Below are 25,439 nucleotides of genomic sequence, written 5' to 3'. Positions count from 1 at the left end.
AATGACGCAAATGGTCCCTCCTTCTCTTTTTTTCTTTCAATTTAAGTCCAAATGTTACCAAATGGCCCCTCCTCTACGAAACCTTTTCAACTTAGGTCCATAACTTACTCTTTAACCCCTGCTTCCATAAATCCTTTCATATTAAGTCCAAATGATACCAAACACCCCCTAACTACTGAAAATCTTTACAAAAGAACTCCCGAAATTACACTTTAATCCCCGAAACTCCAAATCATGTCATTTGACTCCTCGAAACCAACACCCCGATAAATATTATGGATTTTAGGGCTACTGATCATTTATTAATCTTTATCAATTTATTTATTAATAAACAGGATGTTACAACGGTACGGGTCGGTACCGGTTTCGTCCCACGCTCATCCCTAATTTATCATTAAGTGAAACACTAGATCATATGTTTGTTGGATTATTAATGATTGATTTATCAAAATATGATTTTACAAGTTAAATGGGATTTATAGTTCGTAAACTCAAGAATCATATTCCAACACATGAAACTGATGGAATTGGGAATTCCGAGGTATAATAAGAGATCTAAGTGTTTATTAATTGATTATTAAAAGTATCATAAAGCTTATTAAGGGAATGGAATGTTTGGTAATGAACATGGAAGTTACTAAGATCGTATTGAGTAATGAAGATGTTAGATATCTAAATAAGCTTTCCTTTAGTTTTTATGATGTACAAATGACTTAATCATTAATACATAGGCAAGATGTGTCACACCCCTAGCCGGCAGCGGAAGCGTCAGGCTGTGCGACGTTAGGATGTTGGGATCTCATGCCAAGATACACATTGAATAATACACATGATGTACTAAACAACATAGCTATTTATTCATTGAATAAAATATATTACATAATTGTTCGAGGTACATGTAGTTTACGAAAGCAAAGTACAAAACCAAATCACATAGGTTCCAGACTGCATCACCGGAGTTATCTCTTTCTTTGGACGAGTTCATTCTCCTGAGAATACATGTGGTTTGAGAGGTCAACATAATGTTGGTGAGTCCATAGGTTTTATTGTTATAAAACATGTGTGGGTATTTTAGTTGTTTTCTTTATCCTAAACTCACTTCCTTGAGTTTGTGAGTACTATCACTACTTCCATAGATAGGTACCTAGTGGGAGTCTAAGATAGTTGAGTGTTGGTTGATCTAAACTCGCTTCCTCGAGTTTGTGAGTACTATCACTACTTAGTTGGATTAAACCTAATAGTAGTCTATGATAGCTAGTTTTAGTTTGACAAAGTTACGATGGGTTCTTATAATCGAGCTATGACTGTTGATCCCGAAAGAACTAACGCGAAGTTAGCGCTTCGAATTAGTTGACTTATATTAATATAAATAAATAACGATTTTGTCATGTTTTTTGACTTATATTAATATAAATAAATCCAACGTTGGTGTAGGGTAGAAACAACAAGTTATCCAATGAACTCACCTATGAGTTTGAAAACGTTGGTGTATGGCAGAAACAACAAGTTAGCGCTTCGAATTAGTTGACTTATATTAATATAAATAAATAACTATGTTGTCATGTTTTTTTACTTATATTAATATAAATAATCCAACGTTGGTGTAAGGTAGAAACAATCCAATGAATTAGTTGACTTATATTAATATAAATAAATAACTATCATACTGTAATATTTTTTTTCCTTTGTTGGTAATGTAAAATGATCAAATTACGCTTTTTGACCAACTATCTCTTATTAAATTTTCTTGTATTTTTCTCACTTGTTTACTTCTTTCTTACTTTCTAAACATCCAAATCCAAGTTTTTGGTTGTTACAAGGAAATTTTAGACGGTTGTGGAGGGGATGAACGAGTTGTGCCATAATTTAATAAGCCTAATGAAATAGCATTCTCGTAATATCTATGTAAGCTTTTTAAGAGGGTGTTTGGCAAAACTTATTTGAAAAGACTTATGACTTTTTGACTTATAACTTATTTGGTGAAATAATAAGTTTTTAATAAGTAATTGGTAGGTTACTTATCATTTTTTGATTTATTAGAGGTTACCAACAGCTATAAGTTGTTTTTTACCCAAACAATTTTTTTGACTTATACCGGTATCAAACCGGTAATAAGTCAAAAACTCCTTTTTTTTTAAGCTTTGTCAAACAACCCCTAAAATGAGGTGTAATATCCATGTATTAAGCTTTTAACCATTTTACTTCAAATCATCACTATAACTTGTTATACCTACAATAAACAGTTATATTGATATATATTCTTTAAACATATTAAAAGAATTTAATGATAAATCACGCAAAAAAATACTTTCAGTGACTAAAAGGTAAATATCATTACCTTATAAGTTATTAACGGTAATCCGATAGTCTTTATAATATGTACATATAAGATAAAATTATGCATTTATACTTATTCAAATCAGTTTCAAATTTACCGCAATTCATATAAAAAACATATGATGTGTTACACAATTTCCACTTTTCACCCAAACAAACATATATATCTTATAACATTACTAATGATAACTAAATATACACTAAAGATAGAATGTTTTTATAAAACGTTCCCATAATAAAATATAACAACCTTAACACAAGGCCAGATAAAATTTTCTTCCCTTATATAATGATGATCAGGGACACGTAGGGCATTACTTTAACAACTTTTTTATTATAAAAAATAATTTTACAAGGTACAAATATTAAAGTATAATACAAACAACCTTTTTATTATAAAAAATAAAAATATTGGAGAGAATTGGTCTGATATTCTGTTTTGTTAGACACAGAGGAGACTATAAATACACCCAAACGACATCATATTTGGCAGCCACATGGACTAAAATGGCAGCCTTGTATTCCGCCCTCTTCAACTTTTATTCCACACGCTGAGGAAAAAAAATAAACCCTAAATGATTTTATAAATATCACAAATCATAACAGCCCAAATCACCGGTTTTTAATCCGAAACATTGCGGTTTGTTTCGATATTTCCTTAAATTTCTTCTTTTTTCTTCTTCTGTGTGATCGTTATTTTTGGATGTCAACCGGTGGCGCCACTACGAACCCCATCGCCGGCAGTCCCAGAATCGGCATACAGTCAACCCATCGCCGCCGTATACCGGAACTAATGCCTGACTCGGTTGTTCCGACGATAGAGTCGCCGCCTACCGAAACCCCAAATGGGTATCAGTGTAATGGTTATTTAGATTATGTTTCAGAAACGACGGTTAACTGTTTAGGGTGTTGTACCGCCACTTGCCACCACCACCACCACCACCATAACAACTACTTCTTTCTACGAAAAGGGTCGCCGGAAAAACGGATTTTGAAGTCTTTGAGACAAGGAAAAAATCTAGGGCGTACCCTGTTTGGGTTTCTGATTGTGTTGGTGGTTTTTACGGTTTTTCTGAAGACTGCATATATGGCGGGGAGTCACGTGGCGGAGGCGGAAGGTGGTTATAACGCCGGAATGTTCATCTTGAGGGACTATAAACGCGATTCCGTTAAGGCGCAGAGAGTTTTATCAGACATTGATTCTTCCATGCCCATGAGAGCATTTGAAAAATACTCGAAGCATTCTGTAAGCATACATCTTTTTCTCATTTCCTTTTTTCCATTTCGAAATATCCTTAAATCGAAAAATTTTGATTTATAGAAATACAAAATCATGATCTAAGATTAAATCTTCTGGGTTTTGTGGTTTAGATTTTAATTAATGATTCGAGTTTATTTAAATTGAAAAATCGAGTCTTTAAATTTCATATTTTGTGGGTTTCTACTCAAACCCAATATTGAAAAATCATAATTACCGAGATTGATTTTTAGTTCAATTTTTTATTGGGTTATAATCATAAATCATCGGATATTTTAATGGAATTATATTTATATATTTTTTATTTGATTTGGTCAAGAACAAGGAGTGGGCATCAACAATGAAATATAGTCTTTATAGAATTTTGACGTTTGGCAATTGACCATAAAGTCAAGCTCAGGTGAAAATTGAAATTGGGTTTCTACCCATTATCTTTTATGGCCTTTCCACTACTAGATCCTGAAATTACCTTTTTACCCTCGTTAGAATGGAAAGTTCTTATTATCGTGGGTAGATAAGTAGATTTCTTTGAGGTCATAAAATGCCAAAAAAAATTATTAATTTAATCTTTAAAAGCGCATTTTTTTTAAATAATAAAAAAATGGAACATAGGAGGCTATTTTTTTTTATTAGATTTCTTTCAGGATTCTCATAAACTTCCAAAACAGATGATTAATTTAATTGTAAAAATTAAAAAACGCAATTTTATTTTGACACATGGAGCAATATAGAAGGGTGATTTAACCTGTGTAATTTCTTTGTTTTTATCCCACAGGTTGAAGAAATCTGGATGAAACCAAACAGCAATGACTATCATCAATGCATTGTTAGACCCAAAAACCGTATAAGTTAGTAGTCGAAATTATTCTTGTTTTTATCACATAATTCACCATCAATATCGAATATTAATGTCATTTTCTAAACTATTTATTCGTTATCTTATAGAAACAAACTCTGCGACAAATGGGTATCTTCTTGTTCATGCCAACGGTGGATTAAATCAAATGAGAACCGGGGTGAGTTGTCGATCAAAAATCATATGTATTTTCATATTAGTGTAACGAAATAAAACTTTCTATTTTTGGAAAATCTCTAACTTATTATCATGATAGATATGTGACATGGTTGCTATTGCCAAGATTATGAATGCCACCCTGGTCCTTCCTTCACTTGATCATCAATCTTTTTGGACCGATCCAAGGTACGAAATAAAATGATTAATTCTTTTACAAATACATTTTAAACATCATATATCCACACATCTTAATAATGTTCTTCGTATGAAGTGATTTTAAGGACATTTTCGATTGGAGGCATTTCATGGAAGTTCTAAGAGACGATATTGAGATCATAGAATCTTTACCACCTGAATTCGCAACAAAAAAACCACATTTCAAGGCTCCTATTTCATGGTCAAAGGTGTGTATGTATATAATCATCTAATTCAAACCCAAAACCAACTTTTTTTTCTTGTTCTTTTGACTTAAATCAATATACTGAATGTAGGCAAGTTACTATAGAGGGGAGATGTCTTTTTTGTTAAAAAAACACAAAGTAATTCAGTTTACACATACCGATTCAAGACTAGTCAACAATGGACTCGCGTCATCTTTTCAAAAGCTTAGATGTCGAGCCAATTATGAGGCCCTTCGTTATTCTGAGGAGATTGAAGAGCTCGGAAAAAAGTTGGTTTCAAGACTAAGAAGCAATGGCGAACCCTTTATCGCTCTACATTTGAGGTAATATCTTTTCAAATCATGATAGTTTTGTTGGGTTTGACTTTCAAAGTCAAACTTATTACTTTCCAATTGCATCGGTACATGATATTCGATATCATTTTTGAAGATGGAATGTGTCCCTTTTGACTCTGAAACTCGCGATTGGAGTCAAACATAGCACTTTTTTAAAACCAGTTCTTTCTATCGCATATCTTTATGAGTGCCATAAATTCGACCTTTAATTTTGCATATGAAATGTGGTTCCTTCGACTCTAAAAGTCAAAACTGATTCTTGATTTACTTTGCAGATATGAAAAAGATATGCTTGCGTTCACAGGCTGCAGCCACAACTTAACAACAGATGAAGCACAAGAGCTAAGAGCAATGAGATACGGTGTAAAACATTGGAAAGAAAAGGAAATAAACAGTAAAGAAAAGAGACAACAAGGGGGATGCCCCATGTCACCTAGAGAGGCTGCTTTGTTCCTTAAAGCCATGGGGTACCCTCCAAACACAAGTATTTACATAGTCGCGGGAGAAATATACGGTAGTAAAAGCATGGATGCCTTTCGAAATGAGTACAAAAACGTCTTTTCACATAGCACACTTATGACTCAAGAAGAGTTGGATACATTTAAGAACTATCAAAACCGTCTTGCGGCGGTTGATTACGTTGTTGCCCTTGAGAGCGATGTGTTTGTATATACGTATGATGGAAATATGGCGAAAGTGGTACAAGGGCATCGGAAGTTTGAAGGGTTCCGTAAAACGATTAGCCCTAACAGGTATTTTTGCAGTGTCAACAGTCTCAACAGTCACAGTGTAGAAACTACGGTTCCAATGTGGATTGGCTACTTGTGGGCACTAGCTATATACATAATTTACATATGACATGACGCTTTTGGACAGTACCTGTCCAACCAGGGTTTTCTGGAAGAATAACTGTTTTGCAGAAACATACGTTGTAACTTAATGATGGTTTCTTTGATTTTCAGGCAACAATTTGTAAAGATGATAGATCGATTGGACAATGGATTGATATCATGGGACGCATTTAGTTCTCGAGTCAAGAATATTCATAAAGACCGACTAGGTGCACCATCCGAGAGGAAAGTAGGAGAGTCTCCAAGGGTAGAAGAGAACTTTTACGCGAATCCGTTTCCAGGATGCATTTGTAACAGTTCGAATGACAGATTTAACAGCACACTGATTGATCAGACCCCACGAGATTCGTTGTCATCACAGAAATAGGCATTTTTGCACTATTGTATAGTACACATACGTAGTCTTGCTTGACCGAGACAAAACACGGAGGTTTTATTTTAAATTTATATTTTTGGGCGTAAAAGTTATAGATTTTAGAAAATGGGGCATATATATATTGAAATGATACAAATGTTATTTGCCATACTTTTTCACATCTTATACATATACAAATGAATGTAGGCAATTATATTTCACGTGATAAGAAAGATGATGTTTTCATGTTGGGTGTTTGTCACGTGCCCATCATGTGCATTTAAATCATGTACATTTTTGTGTTTTAAGGAAGAATTATATTTTTATTTTTGATACTTTTGATAAATTTATTAAAGAATAATTAAATTTTATAGCTGTTGTATCTTGATCGGTTAAATTCTTTTGAAGAGATTTAAACATTAAAGATTTAAATTTTACTTTTGTGATTTTTTAAAATTTAACTGAAAACAGTTAATTTCAGATATAATCTAGAACTCACTAAACAGTAGTCTACTTTTACCACTATACCATATAGATTACACAAAAGTTACATGAAATTATATAATTATTAGAAAACTAACATATGTATACCCCATACATACCAACATTCATTGGGTGAGTTTGTTTGAACAGATTATTTTGATACAAGTTAACATGGTTTGGTAGTTTTTGGTTTCTTTTCTCCTTCAAATCATATGAACATTTGTTTAGAAGTTGATGTGTCGATTTGTAAGAAGGGTGTGTATGTGTTGTGCTAAATTTGGCCTTTTAGTTTGACACATAACATGATGAAAAAAGGGGGATTAGTCGGTGGAAATACGTTGTTTCAATTGAGTCATTGTTTGCAATAATTAAATTTTAAATTTGTCAACAAGAATATTAAAATAAAAATAAAAGAAACATAAGGAATTTATAATGTGTATAACATGTTTACGGGAATAAAAATATGTTATACAAATAATGAAGTCGGTTACACCTTGAACTCATTTGAAACCAATATCAGATTTTAAAAGTTGTCACTAAATTTATCACGCAAGCGTTTTCAAAATGTCAAAAGCACGACAATAGCAAATTTCAATAAGACAAATTCTAAAACACGTAATTTTTCTTAATACAGTGATAACATATATATAATCTAGATAAGGCCTTGAGGTATATAATTTAGATAAGGCCTAAGTGCTGAGAATTTATACCTTCGAAAATAAATACCTTGTGAATATTTTAATTTGGTTTATTATTTTTTAGAACTTTTTATTTATTTATAGTAACATTAAGGGGTGTTTGGCTGTTGTATCAAGATGATTGTTTGATTTTGTTGTTTGTGCTTAGATAAAGTAATTAAGATTATACTTATATGATTATTTGTGAGACAGATAACTAGTTTTGGATAATCAGTTTCATACTAACTATAATAAAGTGAATTATATAAGGAATGACAAAAATTATTATTTTACTCTTTTTATCCTATTTGAAAATATTTTACCCATATGGTCGTTGTTGATAATACCATAAATTCATAATAGAAAAAGGGTAATCGTTGGAATTATATATGATAATGAGTTGTAAAAACTTGTACGAAAAGTATGTTTATAGTCAATAGAAAAGAAAACAGTTCAACTTTAAAATACTTCAATAATATATAAAAAGTATCACTTTTATCATTCTATTTATTATTTGTATAATAATCGTAATATATACGTACAACTAATAAATATATATAATTACAACCTCCAACAACAAATGTATATATGAACGTTATTCCACCATACCCCATGGCCTAATGAACCTTGGTCGAGGACCTTACTGATTGAATCTTGGTCTCTAAGTGCATCTTGGGGAGTTGCAATTGATACTTTAAGAAAATATAAAGCTTTTGCACACCATAAAATTCGGCTGATAGAAATAAACAACCATAACTTGATTTTTTTTAAATAACAAAAAAAAAAAAAAAAACAATCTCATTCTTATGAAATAAAGGTAAAAGTTAAGGAATAGAGAAACAAAAGTGAACATGGTGGTTTGAATTAATTCACCTAAAACTTTGATAAATCCACCTTTTCAAAATCACGTCAATATATGGTCGACTAAAAGTACTTTTTATGGTAGAGCGAAAATCATTGTACAAGATCACTTAGGCACTATCCATAAAAATCATTGGTAGAGGTGGGGGTCACTCATTCAAAGCCCAAAACAACATTGAATTAGTCATAACTATTTGTGTAGAGAAATTCTGATAATCAAGAGGTATACTATGGTTCAAGAAAAGTATGGTTTATGGTTTTGAATTAGTCATAACCATTATGAACATGCAGCAAAAACCAAAACAACATTGAAGCTTATAGTGGCCAATATTTCATCAATTGCACAATACTAGCTATAGATTAACACAAGGGATTTGAAGTAACAAACATACAATGGTGTGTAATCATGTTATTGTAGGTCTGAAATCTATGAAAATCAAGAGACCAAACTAGAGCTTGAGATCGAATATCCTCACAATAGTTCTTTGAGTACATCACAAAGAACCATAAAATCCCTCTTATAATTTGCACAAATATTCCACGTATCAATGAGGCAACATTATCCCTAAAATACCATTGATTAGCGCTTCCCCGCTTGTAGCTTTACGATTAGACATTCTCTGACCACAATGTGAAAAATGAACATTTGGGTTTTACTATTAAAATGGATGTAAATAAATAAACAAATGTGTTGATTCATGATGGAAACTTCTCTATGATGAAAATTAGGGAATGTTGGCAATTAAAAGTACATTATTATTTTGGTACTTAACCTTAATTACTATAAATGGGGAAAGTCGGTAATTTATGATAACCATATTGATTCTTTTGCGAAGTGATGGATTGACTTTTAAGCTTTAGGGAATTACTAAGATTAATTTAAGTATGTGGCTTATAGAGTGTTTAGGATTTCATCTAAAAATGATTTATTAATTTATTGACTTCTTGAAAAGTTAATAAATTAAAAAAATGTGTTTGGGTATATAAGAGAACTTTTAAAACAACTTCTTGTTAATTCTTTGAAAATAAGATTTTTAGAAGTCATGATTTCTAACTTCTTAAAACAACTTATAACTTATTAGTTTGAAAAAAAAAGATTTTAAGAAGTCAGGATTCATTTTTAGTCATTTTACATGTATAGGTTAAGCCAAATACTTTTTTAAAAATAACTTATTGAATTATTGACTTTTGTCACTATAAAAGTTAATCAAAACACATTTTTAAAAACTCATTTCCCACATTCATAAGTCAATAAGTCTTTTTGTCTAAAAAGTTCTTTTGGGATTCAAAATGAAATCCCAAACACCCTGTTAATGTGAAATTTTGGTTGATAATAGTTGGGGATAAAACCTTTTTGGGTTTTAGGGCTCTAAATTATTTACAGAAAAAAAAGGGAAGAGAGAAAGATAAATTTCTTGAGGGATCGAACTGAATCAATGGAAGAACAAAACAAATTTGGATTTGAGAGTTAATGGTGATAAGCAGTTTGTTTTTCGAACATCTCAAGGTGTTGACTCCATACTTTAATTTGGGATGCTTAAATTAGGTTTACATTAGTTTTAGAACATTTAACACCCACAACTTGGTTAGAAGTTTTAAGGTACTTTCGCATATTTTCATCGTCCACTTTTGGGACCTTAACATTAAGATAACGAAACTTTAGGGTTCAAAGGGTAAAGTAGAGACCTTAAATGGAAATTGTCCATCTTGGGTTAGATTACGAGAAAACCTAAGTTAAGGCACCAATTATGGATAAGGGGATACTTGCAAGGTCTTAAACCCTTGAAAGGGGCATTGGATTATAGCATTGTTTTTTATGAAATGAATTTAGATTTTGAAGAATTTGGATTTCGAATAATTTAGAATCTAACTTGTGTTTGGTTAGTAGTAGTATTTAAAAATCGTCTAAATCCTTTTTTATGAAATTTATTTTGGCTCATAAAAAATTTAAATTAAAGGAATAAACTACCCTTTTTTACATTTTGTTAATTTGGCCTCCGGATTCTAGAAAACGTCCAAGCCATTAGTTACCTTTCTTCCCCTACTTTCTTTTGTTCTTATAGATCTCAAGAAACCACCATTGAAAAGTCAAAAGACATGTGAGCTACATGATATTTACCCTATAAAAAGTTCTAAACATGCTTTCAAAATCACATTTGAAACACTCTAGCAACTTTAAAAAACTCAAGAAAGTCATCAACATAAACCTCGTAGGTATTTGTTTCCCATGTACTCTATACCCCAAAAAAAGAAATCATGCAAATAACTTGCGTACTCAAGGAATCTATGCCCATAGACGGTAAACTATTGGCTCATGTATGACAATAGGAGAACAAATCACCTCATTACCCCGAGGGGAATCTATACCCCTTGTCATTACTTTGCGACGGGATGTATCATCCCAGTAGTGTTACCTTGTCCCATTACGGGGACCTGTCTAGACCTTATCACCAAAACTATGAATGCATTCATATACCAAGCAACTATCAATTCCTTTTTAAAATCATTCAAAAAAACATGGCATGCTAACATTTCAAAACATACTATTATAATATTCTTTTTTGTCAAATCAATAAACACTCGGAGACTCGAGCATTAAAACATTTTCACATAAAAGTCATGCTTACTATCATACATTCACATAAAAAACTCACTCTATTATGTACCCACAAACTCCACATATTCACCTGGTCAGTTAGTGAAAATTAACTTCTTCTTTGACTTTTAGCTATGCACTGCCTATCAACTTATCACTTCGCCAAAACCTATACAGACAACATACCAAATTTCTCAGAACTTGTCTTAGTTCAATAGGAGCTTTATTATCAGGTCTAACCATATTGAGCATTCGCTTGACCGCTATTAAAGTAAGTAACCATTTGTTACCAAAAGAATTAAGCTCTCCAATACAATTGCTAAACGAATTAACTCTGTAATTGTTAGCTCAATCTCACATATGTGACAATTTCATAAACTAGGGTTTATAACCCTCATTAACCATATAAAGAATTCCATTGTGGTATTCATCCATTACGCTTACCATCGACTGTGTAATAGCACCATATCACAAACTCTAATAACTAACTACATCGAGCTCTAACAACCCATTCGGTAGTCATACCCTATACTGTCACTAAGATCACCACACTCACCTATCGATCGTTTCTAATTTTTCCATCCCAAAAGACCTCATCGAAGAAAACTGGTTGGGTGGAGTACCTCTTAGTACACAGTTTCCTAGAATTTTTAATGGGAAGGGTTTTCCCTTGACTCTTCTTGTCCAGAAAGATGGTATTGGTCGTTATCTTGATGAAAAGTTGCTTTAGAATTCGAACACAAGGTGGGTTCATTTGTTTTTTTGTTTATTATGTTGTCTTTCTAATGCAGAGTCAGTTTCTCATTTGTTTTCTCGTTTTTCTTTTGCTACTTTTGGTTTGGTAGCTTAGTTACCCAAATTTGTCAAGATTTATTTGTTTTGAAGGGTTTTTTACTAAACCAAGAGCGGTGATCTTGGTTTAAGTCTAAGAAATTTCATGAATGCTCCACTGTTTGGAGTTACTAAACCTAGATAGAGCAATGGTGATCTTGGTTAAGTCTAAGAAATATACTAAATTGGGCGGGAAGTCTTCAAAATCCACAAATTGCTATTATGTAACAATGTTTGTTCCCCTACCGGCCTAGTTACTTAGTCCGGTTTTAATAAATGTTTTGTCATTCCAAAAAATATATATGGGACGTATAACCACTAGTCGTTTGAAATCCTCATTAAATCAATCTTAGTTAAGATTTTGTCCTAAAACCATCAAATTCCATCCGTCATTTAGGTGATGACACGTTGGGGTGCCAAATTCCAATTGAACCACCACGATTATTTAGATTTTTTACTAAAACCAACAACAAAGAGTAACCCATCACCAATATATATCAAAAACTACTCCATAGCACGATAGTAGAACGAACATATAAAGTTTTAAGAAATCCTAACACAAAAACATAACACCACCCACTCTTCCCTTTGCCAAAGATCGACAAACTGGGACTCCGTGGATTGTTGATTCTTAATATTCTTCTACTAATAAGTAATAACTAATAACAAAACCCATCACATCTCCTGCCCTTCTTCTTCCTCTTCATCTTCATAATACTCCCCCTCCTCATCAGCAGTCGCATCTTGATACTGCTGATACTCAGACACCAAATCATTCATATTACTTTCAGCCTCAGTAAACTCCATCTCATCCATACCTTCACCTGTGTACCAATGCAAGAAAGCCTTCCTTCTAAACATAGCAGTAAACTGTTCACTCACACGCCTAAACATCTCCTGAATTGAAGTCGAATTCCCAATGAATGTTGACGCCATTTTCAGACCTGTTGGCGGGATGTCACAAACAGTTGACTTCACGTTGTTGGGAATCCATTCCACAAAGTATGATGAGTTCTTGTTCTGGACATTGATCATCTGTTCATCAACTTCTTTGGTGCTCATTTTGCCTCTGAACATGGCTGATGCTGTTAGGTATCTCCCGTGTCTGGGGTCCGCTGCACACATCATGTTCTTCGCGTCCCACATTTGTTGGGTGAGTTCTGGGACTGTTAGGGCTCGGTATTGTTGGGACCCACGGGAGGTTAATGGAGCGAAGCCTACCATGAAGAAATGAAGACGGGGAAATGGGACGAGATTAACTGCTAGTTTTCTCAGATCGGAGTTTAGTTGACCAGGGAATCGGAGACAGCATGTTACACCGGACATTGTTGCTGAGATCAAGTGGTTTAGATCTCCGACTGTTGGATAAAAGACAAAATCAATCAGTTAGTCAATGAATTTGAGAGAGTTTTGATTTGAGATGAGTTTGGAGTGAAGATCTTACAGCTAGGAGTGGTGAGTTTGAGAGTCCTGAAGCAGATATCGTAGAGAGCTTCGTTATCAAGAACCATACACTCGTCGGCGTTTTCAACAAGTTGATGAACTGACAGCGTGGCGTTGTAAGGTTCGACAACCGTATCGGAAACTTTAGGTGATGGGAAAACGGAGAATGTCAACATGGTGCGATCTGGGTATTCTTCTCGGATCTTTGAAATCAGGAGGGTTCCCATACCGGATCCTGTTCCACCCCCTAATGAATGGCAAACCTGGAACCCTGCATTTGGAGAATGTAAATCGAAAACCAGAAACCCCTGATTTACAAATGTTCTTGTCAAAAAACGCTAATTTGGGAAGCATAGATCTAGATCTATAAGTTGAATCGGATACAGACACAAATACACAGTTCATGTAACCAAACTCTCATGAGCAACAGGTGTTTGAGAAAATGTCTAAAAGAAAAAAATACTGATCTACTAGAAAAATCATGTAAGATGTTCATTAACAGCCTGGTGAAAAAACGGTTTTGAAAAAAATAATAATAACAAAACCGAATGATGACAAGGTGTTTGAGAAAATGTTGAAGAGAAATACCTTGAAGGCAATCGCAGTTTTCGGCTTCCTTCCTGACAACATCAAGAACCGAATCAATCAACTCAGCACCTTCAGTATAGTGACCCTTAGCCCAATTGTTTCCAGCACCCGATTGACCAAAAACAAAGTTATCAGGACGGAAGATCTGACCATATGGACCAGATCTGAGACTATCCATGGTACCAGGCTCAAGATCCATGAGCACAGCCCTAGGAACAAATCTCCCACAACTAGCTTCGTTGTAGTAAACATTGATCCTCTCTAGTTGCATATCTGAATCGCCTTGGTAACGACCGGTGGAATCAATGCCGTGTTCGGCGCAAACTACCTCCCAGAACTTGGCACCGATCTGGTTGCCGCATTGGCCTCCTTGGATGTGAAGAATCTCACGCATTTTCGGTTGCAAAAAGAAAAAGTAGAATCAAGAGAGAAATTGATCGAATTAGGGTTTGTTTGAGAGTGTATTTGAAGAGTGAGAAAAGTTAGTGGTGGGGCGGAAGAGTGTTGATATGGATTTATACAGGTGGGGAAGGGGTTTAACGGTAATTATTGGAGTTTTAGGAAATTTAATTTTGAGTTTTTGAAAAATACGAAGCGGGATTTTGAAATGTGAGTGTTAGTGAGTTGTAACGGTCCGGTTTCTCGAAGTGCGTGGGCCGTTTTTGAATTTTAAAAATATGTGGAGAACAGCCGTCTTATGAAAGAATTTAACATATATTTTGGTTTTTAGACAAAATTGCAAAAATGGTCCCTGTGGTATGCATTTTTTTGGGGTTTTAGTCCAAACCACGAGTTTTTTGGTTTCGTGGTCCTTTTGGACTGGTTTCGTTGCGTTTTTGGTCCCTCTGAATAGTGAAATGACTGTACCCTTGGGATATTTATTTTCCATTTTTCTTTCATTTCTTTTTAAATCAAATACCAATTTATTTATTTTAATAATTAAAAAAATAACAAGGAGCCCACATTCTCTCTCTCTCTCTCTCTCTCTCTCTCTCTCTCCCCGATAATACGATCATACAAACCCAGATCTTGAGATGAACCGTATGAAGATCTGGGTTCAGATTCAACAAACATATACACTAAAACCCATCTCAAACATGATTTTCTTTTAATAACATTTGAAGATACAATAGCAACAAGAAAAACATATCAGATTTTCTAGGTTTCTTGAAATCACATACACTCATCAGATTTTCTAGACTTCTTCAAAATACACATACACTTAAAACCTATATCCATCTTCCAGATCAAATTTGAAAAAGGAGTAATTGAAATACAAATACATCGGCGATTTGGGTGTGTTCCCTAGGAGAAGATGAGCAGGTGAGCGAAGAAGAGGAGATGAATGGTGGGGATGAAGGTTTGTTTGGACATTGGTATGAGGACGAACATGATTTTGAGGATGCAACAATAAATGGTCTGTTCTTGATTTCACGAGAGAGAGAGAGAGAGAGATATCTGGGCCCAAATTAATTATTTATTTTCTTTTTCATTTAAATTAAATAGAAAAAAGCATAAAAAATATATCAGAAGGGCATTATAGTCATTTCAATTTTACGAGGGACCAAATTTACGTACAAACATGGCCAAAAGGGCCACGAATCCAAAAAAGTCGGGGTTTGGACTAAAACCCCAAAAAAATGCATACCACAGGGACCATTTTTGCAATTTTGTCGTTTTTTTATTAGAGTAAATTACATAAATGGTCCTTATGGTTAAGATAAATTGTGATTGGTCTTTAATTTTTTTTTAACTTTTATAGTCTCTTGATTTTTATTTTGTTACATGTTTTATAACTTGGTCGATATAAAATGAAATTTTTGCCTTTATATTTCTTTTTAATTATATATTGGCCAAAAATTGGGCCTTCAGTTGAATATCAAGAAAACCGGGCTCTTTTGGCCCTCGTGTCATTGTAGGAAGCTGCATGAGGGGCTATTCTCGGTTGGCATCGGAAGGTCGCCATTATGGTCAAACTTCTCGGGGGAGTTGTTAGTAAAGATGTTACTTTCATTAGCAACTTAGCCATAAAGAGAGTTGAAAACGCTGTGAATTTGATGCGCCTTCTTCCACAATTGTCTGGCCCGCAAAGTGAGCTCCTTCTACTTCGGTCTTGTATGGATATTGCTAACTTTTCTTTGGACTGAGGACATGACAACCTGTTCACATGTAGGAGGCGGCATTGTTCTTCGATAATGGGTTGCGCGAGGCGATTGAGGACATTGTGGTTTGTGGTGGCTCTTTCTTTGGCGACATACAGTGGTGACTTGCTTCCCTACCCATTCGGTCTGGTGGTTTGGGTTTATACTCGGCAGTAGAGGCTACCTTATATGATTTTGTTGCCTCAAGAGCCCAATCAGGGGCGTTCCAAACATATTTTTGGGCCCAGGACTAGAAAAAAATGGACCCTTTATAATCACTCGATAATTGAAAGAAAATTACTTGTACTATCTTCTAAATATAACAATTTCCATCAAAAAAATTGGGTCCTTTAAAATATGGGCTCTGGTCTCCCCTATCGCCCACCCTCTGGGACGGGTTTGGGCCCAATCTTGGATATTGCAAGACCACATCTTACGGGATAGCGACATTTATGGTATGAATTTTTATTATGCTTGTGCCTTAGTTTCTCTTCGTAATAAGCTTCAATACATTAACCTTAGCAGTTTTACTACTATGGACACCCCCCCCCCCCCATAAATCCCAGAATACACTGGCGAGTGCCATTTTTAGTAAAATTGTCCAAGATATGGAAGTGCATTTCAACATGACGGCTCGGCCGAAAGCAGTTTTCCAGTGTTTACGTGCACCACATGCTCAAGATTTTCTTATAGTTATCCCTATAGACGGGCTTGGCCAACATATGTCTCCTATGGAGTATCATACCATCCTCAAATATTGAATCATGATTCCAATATTCCTAACTGACAAGATATGATCGGTGTGTCGCAAGACATGTTTGGACTCTTTTGGAGAGTATGTAGTTCATTACAAAGAACTCACGGGGTTCAAATACAGGCATGATATGGTTAGGGATGTTTTGGTCGACATATTTAAGTGTTTCATGGTTTCCGCCAAGAAAGAGGCTCTTGTGAATTTCCTGACTGAACCGACAGAAGGAAGGTGAACCCTTAGACCGGATGATATTTTGATTTTTGGATGGGTTGGAGGGAAACACGCATGTGTGAACCTTACAGTGGTATCCCCTCTCGTAGGCTTGAGGGTCGGGGGTTTCACGACGTGACATGTTGCATTAAAAGCTGCTACATGCAAGGTTACCAAACATGAGAAATCGTGCATGGAAAATCAACACGCGTTCATATCTTTTGCATTTGATACGTTTGGTTTTCTTGCGTCGGATGCGGCGAAGCTTCTTAGTAGAGTACAACGGATCATGCATAACAATGTTATATCCCCTAGATTTATGGATGTAGTCTTCAAAAGAATTTGTTATACCATACAAAAAGGCTTAGTGACGCAACTTGTTGCCCGTTTACCTTCTCATTCGTTGTACGATGATAACCAAGATGTATTAATTAAAAAATTCTTTATATATATATATATATATATATATATATATATATATTAATTCTACACTATCTATGAAAAAAATAGCTCATTCTCCATCCATAATCCCCTTTCTCTCCCGCAACCATCTATTCCGTAGGTAGGTTTATTTAAATTTTGGTTTAGTGATGGCGGGTGGCGCAGATCCAGTTGAATCAGATTTCAATTGGATGTTTATAGGTTTTACAAGTTTGTAAATTTGGGTTGTATGTGGGGAATCAGAAATCGAAAAGGCAACTTTGTGTTTGAATCGGAAATTAAAGAGGTAAAAAATGTTGTCGAATCGGAATTGTAAATTTGGTTGTGTGTATAGGGGAAAGATCTTGGTGGTTTGATAATCTGAAGAAAAAAAAACAAAAACAATCTTAAACGAACTTTAAGGTTTGAACAATCTTGAGAAGGTGAGGTTGAATAGGTTGAACTAACTTGAAGGTTGCTACCACCAAATTGGCAGGTTTGAATGCTTTTACTTTTGTTGAACACTACAAACGATTTTGAAGGTTATTACCATGATGAAACTTCATTAGGTTTAAAGGTCACAAGTAACCATCACAATGTGTTGATTTTCAAATCGAGTATGGAATCATTCAAAACAAAAATCATTCTTTTGATCGATTTACAATAAATTGCACTTTGGATTCTTGTCGATTTCTCATAGGTGTCATCGGATATCTTGCATTAGGTTTGATTTTGGAATTTTTTTTGTTTCATTTTATTACTTGTAACACCCATAAAATTCGAGCCAATTTAAAACTTTTTAAATCATTTGAAACCATTCAATTATTACAATTTGTTTTCAAAATGGTTTATACATCAGAGTTCCCAGAAATCATAATCGTAAATCGAGGAAGTGTACGGTCACTAACATAACATCATCCTATATACCAGGATACCGACCTACCAGGTCACTAAACACAATACCGTCCTAACTACCAGGACGCAGATCTAACAGATTAATAAACATATCATGCAATATACCTGGATACAAATCAGATAAAGGGCCGGTCTTGGTGTCGTAGACCCTGTTGATATAGTGAGGATAACTCACCTCACAATGCCGGACTGAACCACGAAATCATGCTCCCAAAACACTGCCCCAAACTCCAACACCTATAACCAGCAATGATCCAATTCATAAATACTCGCTTACCAATTATCCTCAAAAGTCAAAACGGTCAACCCTTGGTCAAAGTCAAAGTCAACTATCAAGGTCAACAGTCCATGTTGACCTCAACTCGTCGAGTACCCTCAGCTACTCGCCGAGTTCCTTGCATAACTTGCCAACTCGCCGAGTCACAATGCCATTCGCCGAGTCCAAGTCAATCTTCATTGGACTCGCCGAGTTGTTCATCCAACCCGTCGAGTTCATGACCATCTTCATATGACTCGCCGAGTCTACCATGCGACTCGCCGAGTCCCTTCAGTCCTTCATCCATATAGATGCTTTTTAAGCCATGCTAAGACTCCATACTGCAGATCCAACTTCCCAAGGCATGCTTATCACGTAAAGTTGCAAACTTTACGTGCATGCAAGGCTCTAATGACTCATAATGCCAAATCCAAGCTTGAAATGGGGTTTTACACTTAAGGAGGGGTTCATACTTGCCAAAGCTGATAGCTTTATGGACTTACAAATCAAAGAGAGTTCATATCTGAAGTTACAACTTCTGATCTGAGCTCATACCCAAAAATAGCTTCATAACCAAACCAAGAAGCCCTAATTTCATCCAAGGAGACCTAGAAAGGAATGAGGCCAGGATCATGAATTGATACCTCAAATGAAGCTAACTGAGATAGATTTTGCAGATCCACACGAGTCCCTTGCTGCTAGCTACTTGACCTTCAAGCTCCCTTCACAAGTTCCACCTTCCAAAGCTCAAAAACACACTCAAATGAGCTCTTCCACGAAATAGGGTTTTCTGGACTCTCTAGAGGCTGTAAGGGACTAAGGGAGGCTAATGGTTCCTTAAATAGGGTGCAATACCCCGGAATTTAGGGTTTCATCTGCCAGTTCCTACTTGTCGAGTCCCTCCTTGGACTCGGCAAGTTGGTCACTTAAACACGCGGATCAGCCCGCTGCTACTCGGCGAGTTAGGCAACCGACTCGTCGAGTAGACCTTGAAATCATGAGAAATTATCACCACAAATTGAGACACTGGAATCGGGGGGTTACAATTCTCCCCCACTTGAACTAGACTTCGTCCTCGAAGTCCGCTGTGGTGAACATCCTCGGATAGTGCTCCCGCAACTCTGCCTCCGGCTCCCATGCCCACTCGGACCCTCTTTGGTGCTCCCCAATGTACCCTTACCAAAGGTACCTCCTTGTCCCGCAGAACCTTCACCTCTCTCTCCAGAATGGCCACAGGCCTTTCCACATAATCCAGGCGCTCACCGACCCGAATGTCATCCAACAATACTACCTCCTCCTGATCCATGATGCACTTTCGCCATTGCGAAACGTGAAAGGTGATGCGAATCCCAACTGAACCTTTTAAAAGGTCTATCCTGCATTCCACCTTTCTAACTTGACAAAATCCTTATGATCCAACGTATCAGAAACCCAACTTTCCCGTTCCTGAAGCCAACCCTTTTTGCTGACATGATAATGCATCCTTCAGCTCTCAGAATATCATACATAATCAATCCACTAATGAATACGAACACTCATGCCTGGCCCAATCAGCCTCGGGCTGGAATACCAGGCGAGCCTACGACGGCTCCAATCATCCCTAGGATGGAATACCCTCGTATCCCTCACATGTTTGGCCCAATCAACCCTCGGGTTGGAATACCAACATATCAAATCCACTCAATCATAGGGTCCGGTCATCCTCAGGATGGAATACCCTAGATTGGAATACCTCCATGAACATAACTCGGGTCTACTCATATCTTGAGATCCAAGGATCTATCCTTGCGTCTCATCCACCATCCTCAGATTCGTCACAACCGAGTGCAACTCCCCCGAATCTTCAACAATACATCCAATCCGAACGCGCTCCTACAACATACATAACCAACACAATCTCTATGCCCACAGCCTATGACTGGAATACCCTTACGTGGTCCTCAGCATAGGTCTGGATTGCCTCTGAGCCCACATCATGAGTCTGGTATGCCATCCCCGGCCCTCAGCTCATGACTGGAATGCTCCCGATGACCGATCGACACTACTGTCGTCACTTCAGTTGCCCAACACTCCGACCCTGCAGATATCCACTTTCCTCCGCCACTCGAAGGACCTAATCGACGCTCCTCTCATCAACGAACAACATAACGATACAAAAACTACTACCACACATGAATCCCAAGACACATCACAATAACTCAAACCATCATCAACATACCTACCACTACCGGCCAACCAGTACGACACTCATATCTAACCCATATCACCCCCTTCGGGTTAGAATACCAACATGTCTAATCAATTCAACTATTAAGTTGAAATTCTCAGGGTTTGTTGGCCTACCGCCTCAACCCTACTGCTCCCTTCGAGCCTCCGTGCCTACGACTTACAGTCGGCCCGCACCGGGTATCTTGGCCTACTGCATAGAGTAGGACCGCCTCAACCCTATCCAAATGCCATAGACGATCATGAGAAAGATCTAACCAGGTTCCCAAAACCTGAATGACAGGATATTCTAATCCCAAACCTTCCCAAAATTGACGAACACCCATTCGGATCCACTCTCAGTCCCCAACTGGAGTATTACCCGATCCAAGAAGATGAAACCTCGGAGACACTCCGAACTGATGAGATCACCAAGATCCTTTGAACTCCGTCCGACCACTAATAACAACTTCCGATCAACCAAAATACACCGGAGTCCTCAGCCTACTCCAGCACCATGTTCAATACTTGGAACAAACCTATTGATTGTTATAGCATAGCAGCCTACTCAATACCCGAACATAGATCTACAAACATATACAGAGTCTTCAGCATGACTGGACCGCCCTACCAGGCCTTCAGTCTATCTGGACCACTCTCAGAACCTTCAGCATGTCTGGACCGCCTCTCTAGGCCTTCAGCCTGCTGGACCGTTCTCCGAGCCTTCGGTCTGACTGGTACGCCCTACTGACCTTCAGTCTATCCGGACCGCTCTAAACTGTTGAGCATCTCCCTAGACCACCCCTCTTGATGCTCTCTCCCATGCATCCTGTTCTCACCCACTTGGGGCTTCGAACTCCTGATCTACTCTGTGGACTACATCCCCAGCCTAACCCTAGGCCTCATGTCGATCGTCCACCCTCTCGGAAATCTGAGGTCTGTTCCCTGATCTGCGTGTCTACCACACACACTAAATAACCCGCACTCCCGTGCTGAATGCACTGCTGAGCCCTGGCAGCTAACAAAACCCTCAATTTATCAATCCAAAAACCCTCAGAGTTGAGCACGCACTCGACCAAATACTCGAACTGAACTCGATTCTTGACTAGAAATCCAACCTGGTTCCCCAACTTATGCTATCAAGCACCCATAAGACGTGTTCTTATGCTGGGGAGTTTTGCCGAACCCCCAATCAACACAACCCTCAAACCAAGCAGCCATTAGGGCCTCCATTCTCCCTGTCGGGTTGTGAAACTTATCCCCGTTTCAAAACCTCTCCTACTTCCGCATCTCGGGGTAACACTCCCCCACTTAGATTCGACTAAGCCTTCATAATACATGAAAATTGGAGGATTCTCAATCCTTCTCACTTCCCAACGATCGATCTGATGACCACCAACTCTTTCCCACTAGCGTTCCATTACTAGTTAGTCCCAATTGATCACACACTTTTAAGAACCAGATGAACACTTCCTGAATCCCAGTGAAACCGACAGCCACTAATGCTTGAATGACCCCACACTCACGTCCTGAAGACCACAAGATAGATGCTCCAACTAATACCACGACAACGAGTTACTTCTCTTGGCTCTCTAGCCCATCAATCACTAACGGTTTCTAACCACTGAATCCTGACAAAGCTGAATAACCCTTCTGTGGGACCCTATCCGCAGGCCTCCCACATAATACCCCTTTTCCAAAGGTGTTCCAAACAAGCTTCCCGCTCTCGGGCTCTAAAAATCACTCTCTTCAGGGTTCGCACCCTGACTCACTTACCAGCTCAAACGCCCACATCTGAACTGCAGCAGCTGAAACAACCTCTGCCCTAAACCGGGCTACAAACTACTCCCAAGACATAGTCTACAATCCCAAAAGTGCAATAGATCGCACAATCAATCCTTTCCGTCTGATACAAGAGATCCAAGGCAAACCGGACCTCACAAATACTTATGTCACGTCGACCGTCCTGCGCTCACCGGAACTGAAATAATGTTGCCTAATCATGCAACCATATGACCCCGAGCTGGAATACAACCTGATCCTGGGGTCACAAGTCTGCTCACTCCTTCGAGCTCGAAAAACTGAGAGGGCACAATCCTTGCTCTACAAAACGACAATCCAATCCCTCAATAAACCATTCCCCTTCCAGCTGCAAAACCCCAGCTGAACATAATCATCACTCCCTTCCGGAGTTCCCGCGACTCACATTCCGGCCTCGAGCAAACCCCCGAGCCTCAAATCTAGAAACCCACGTGCTAACCTCTCCTGCTCTACCCGCGGAAATATAATGAGTACAGATCATCTTCCCGATCCCAAATAACTGCAGTCCTCTGCTCATCAAAATATGTCCCAGAACTAGGAAGCTCGACCAACTCCTCCCTTTGCCGTCGTTACAGCTGTTAAAGCTGCCGCGGAAACCGTCTCGGCAATGGCTGCATAGCGCTCGACGAAATACTCAACCATGGCGGTCTTAATAGACCTGACATCTCCGGAAACTGCCCCCCGGACAATCTTGATCACCTACTCTCGGATGATCTCACTAACACGATCCCCTGAAAATGTTGGCCTATCTTGGCTGCCCACTCCCGATCCTAACCTGGATCTGGTCTCAAGACGTCTCGAATATTCCATACCATAACTGGGAACCGACTCCCAACCCAACCCTAGGGGTTCTGACTTCCTTGATACGTGTATAGGTCCTGTGCTTTCAGTAGTACGGGCCCATACTACCTTCCACACCTACCCATATTTGTCTCAAGTATCACCACAACACCCTACAATATACATATACATAGCGAGCGATAAATCCTCACTCCTAGAGGAATGCTAAATATCTCATAACTGGCCTCCTGGCCTCTCACTACCCACCCATCCATGAAACTTCCACCAACCCCTGCAGCACTAGTGTATGCTAGACATACATAACGCTGGACCCTATAGACTTTCGAATATCCAATCCTACCCTAAGCCCTAATCAATAAGAACATAACATAAGGCTAGGTCAAACATTCTCAGGCTATAAGATCTTAATTATATACAGTTGTGATGCATACACAAGTAACTACATTAATGATGTCAATCTCATATAAGGAAAACCCTAGGCTAACAGGCATCATGTAATCAGACAATTTTATCATGTAATTCCTGAAGATCCCTAGCCTAGTACTAGCATGCCGTTCAAACATATCACAATATAAAATAACCGTATGGTATTTTGGGGTCTACTTACTGGCTCCGGCTGATCGTACACTTCGCATCCTCTTTTACTTATTTTGAAAACCATTTAAAATCATTTTGAAAATCTTTCCTTGATTTGAGACTGCATTCACACGAGTGTTCCTCCAATTCACTCAAACCAAGGCTCTGATACCAACTTGTAACACCCATAAAATTCGAGCCAATTTAAAACTTTTTAAATCATTTGAAACCATTCAATTATTACAATTTGTTTTTAAAATGGTTTATACATCAGAGTTCCCAGAAATCATAATCGTAAATCGAGGAAGTGTACGGTCACTAACATAGCATCATCCTATATACCAGGATACCGACCTACCAGGTCACTAAACACAATACCGTCCTAACTACCAGGACGCAGATCTAACAGATAAATAAATATATCATGCAATATACCCGAATACAAATCCGATAAAGGGTCGGCCTTGGTGCCGTAGACCCTGTTGATATAGTGAGGATAACTCACCTCCTAATGCCGGACTAAACCACGAAATCATGCTCCCAAAACACTGCCCCAAACTCCAACACCTATAACCATCAATGATCCAATTCATAAATACTCGCTTACCAATTATCCTCAAAAGTCAAAACGGTCAACCCTTGGTCAAAGTCAAAGTCAACTATCAAGGTCAACAGTCCATATTGACCTCAACTCGTCGAGTACCCTCAGCTACTCGCCGAGTTCCTTGCATAACTTGTCAACTCGCCGAGTCACCATGCCACTCGCCGAGTCCAAGGCAATCTTCATTGGACTCGCCGAGTTGTTCATCCAACTCGTCGAGTTCATGACCATCTTCATATGACTCGCCGAGTCTACCATGCGACTCGCCGAGTCCCTTCAGTCCTTCATCCATACATATGCTTTTTAAGCCATGCTAAGACTCCATACTGCAGATCTAACTTCCCAAGGCATGCTTATCACGTAAAGTTGCAAACTTTACGTGCATGTAAAGCTCTAATGACTCATAATGCCAAATCCAAGCTTGAAAAAGGGTTTTACACTTAAGGAGGGGTTCATACTTGCCAAAGCTGATAGCTTTATGGACTTACAAATCAAAGAGAGTTCAGATATGAAGTTACAACTTCAGATCTGAGCTCATACCCAAAAATAGCTTCATAACCAAACCAAGAAGCCCTAATTTCATCCAAGGAGACCTAGAAAGGAATGAGGTCAGGATCATGAATTGATACCTCAAATGAAGCTAACTGAGATAGATTTTGCAGATCCACACGAGTCCCTTGCTGCTAGCTACTTGACCTCAAGCTCCCT

At 37.6% G+C, this 25,439-nt stretch overlaps 2 protein-coding genes across 2 annotated transcripts; one reads left to right on the top strand and one right to left on the bottom strand.

Annotated features, from left to right (window-relative positions):
- Positions 1–2,819: 2,819 nt before the first annotated feature.
- On the top strand, positions 2,820–6,721 carry LOC145138570 (O-fucosyltransferase 19-like). The gene is made up of 8 exons (XM_079072635.1): positions 2,820–3,583; positions 4,371–4,443; positions 4,541–4,611; positions 4,708–4,796; positions 4,882–5,014; positions 5,102–5,334; positions 5,622–6,098; positions 6,309–6,721. Exons 1-8 carry the CDS (start codon positions 3,041–3,043, stop codon positions 6,562–6,564), a joined length of 1,875 nt encoding a protein of 624 aa, XP_078928761.1. The 5' UTR covers positions 2,820–3,040; the 3' UTR covers positions 6,565–6,721.
- Positions 6,722–12,472: 5,751 nt separating this feature from the next.
- LOC145140824 (tubulin beta-1 chain-like) lies at positions 12,473–14,529 on the bottom strand. Its single transcript, XM_079074201.1, has 3 exons — positions 14,032–14,529; positions 13,445–13,714; positions 12,473–13,358 (listed from the first exon to the last, which is right to left on the bottom strand). The coding sequence occupies exons 1-3, from the start codon at positions 14,423–14,425 to the stop codon at positions 12,676–12,678; spliced, it is 1,347 nt and encodes a 448-aa protein (XP_078930327.1). The 5' UTR covers positions 14,426–14,529; the 3' UTR covers positions 12,473–12,675.
- Positions 14,530–25,439: the final 10,910 nt, after the last annotated feature.

Source organism: Lactuca virosa, chromosome 9 (genome assembly GCF_052849685.1).
Source record: "Lactuca virosa cultivar CGN04683 chromosome 9, Lactuca_virosa_CGN04683_v6, whole genome shotgun sequence".
NCBI classification, from domain to species: Eukaryota; Viridiplantae; Streptophyta; class Magnoliopsida; order Asterales; family Asteraceae; genus Lactuca; species Lactuca virosa.
The sequence above is the reverse complement of the archived record's forward strand: the minus strand, read 5'-3'. Positions and strand labels throughout refer to the sequence as shown.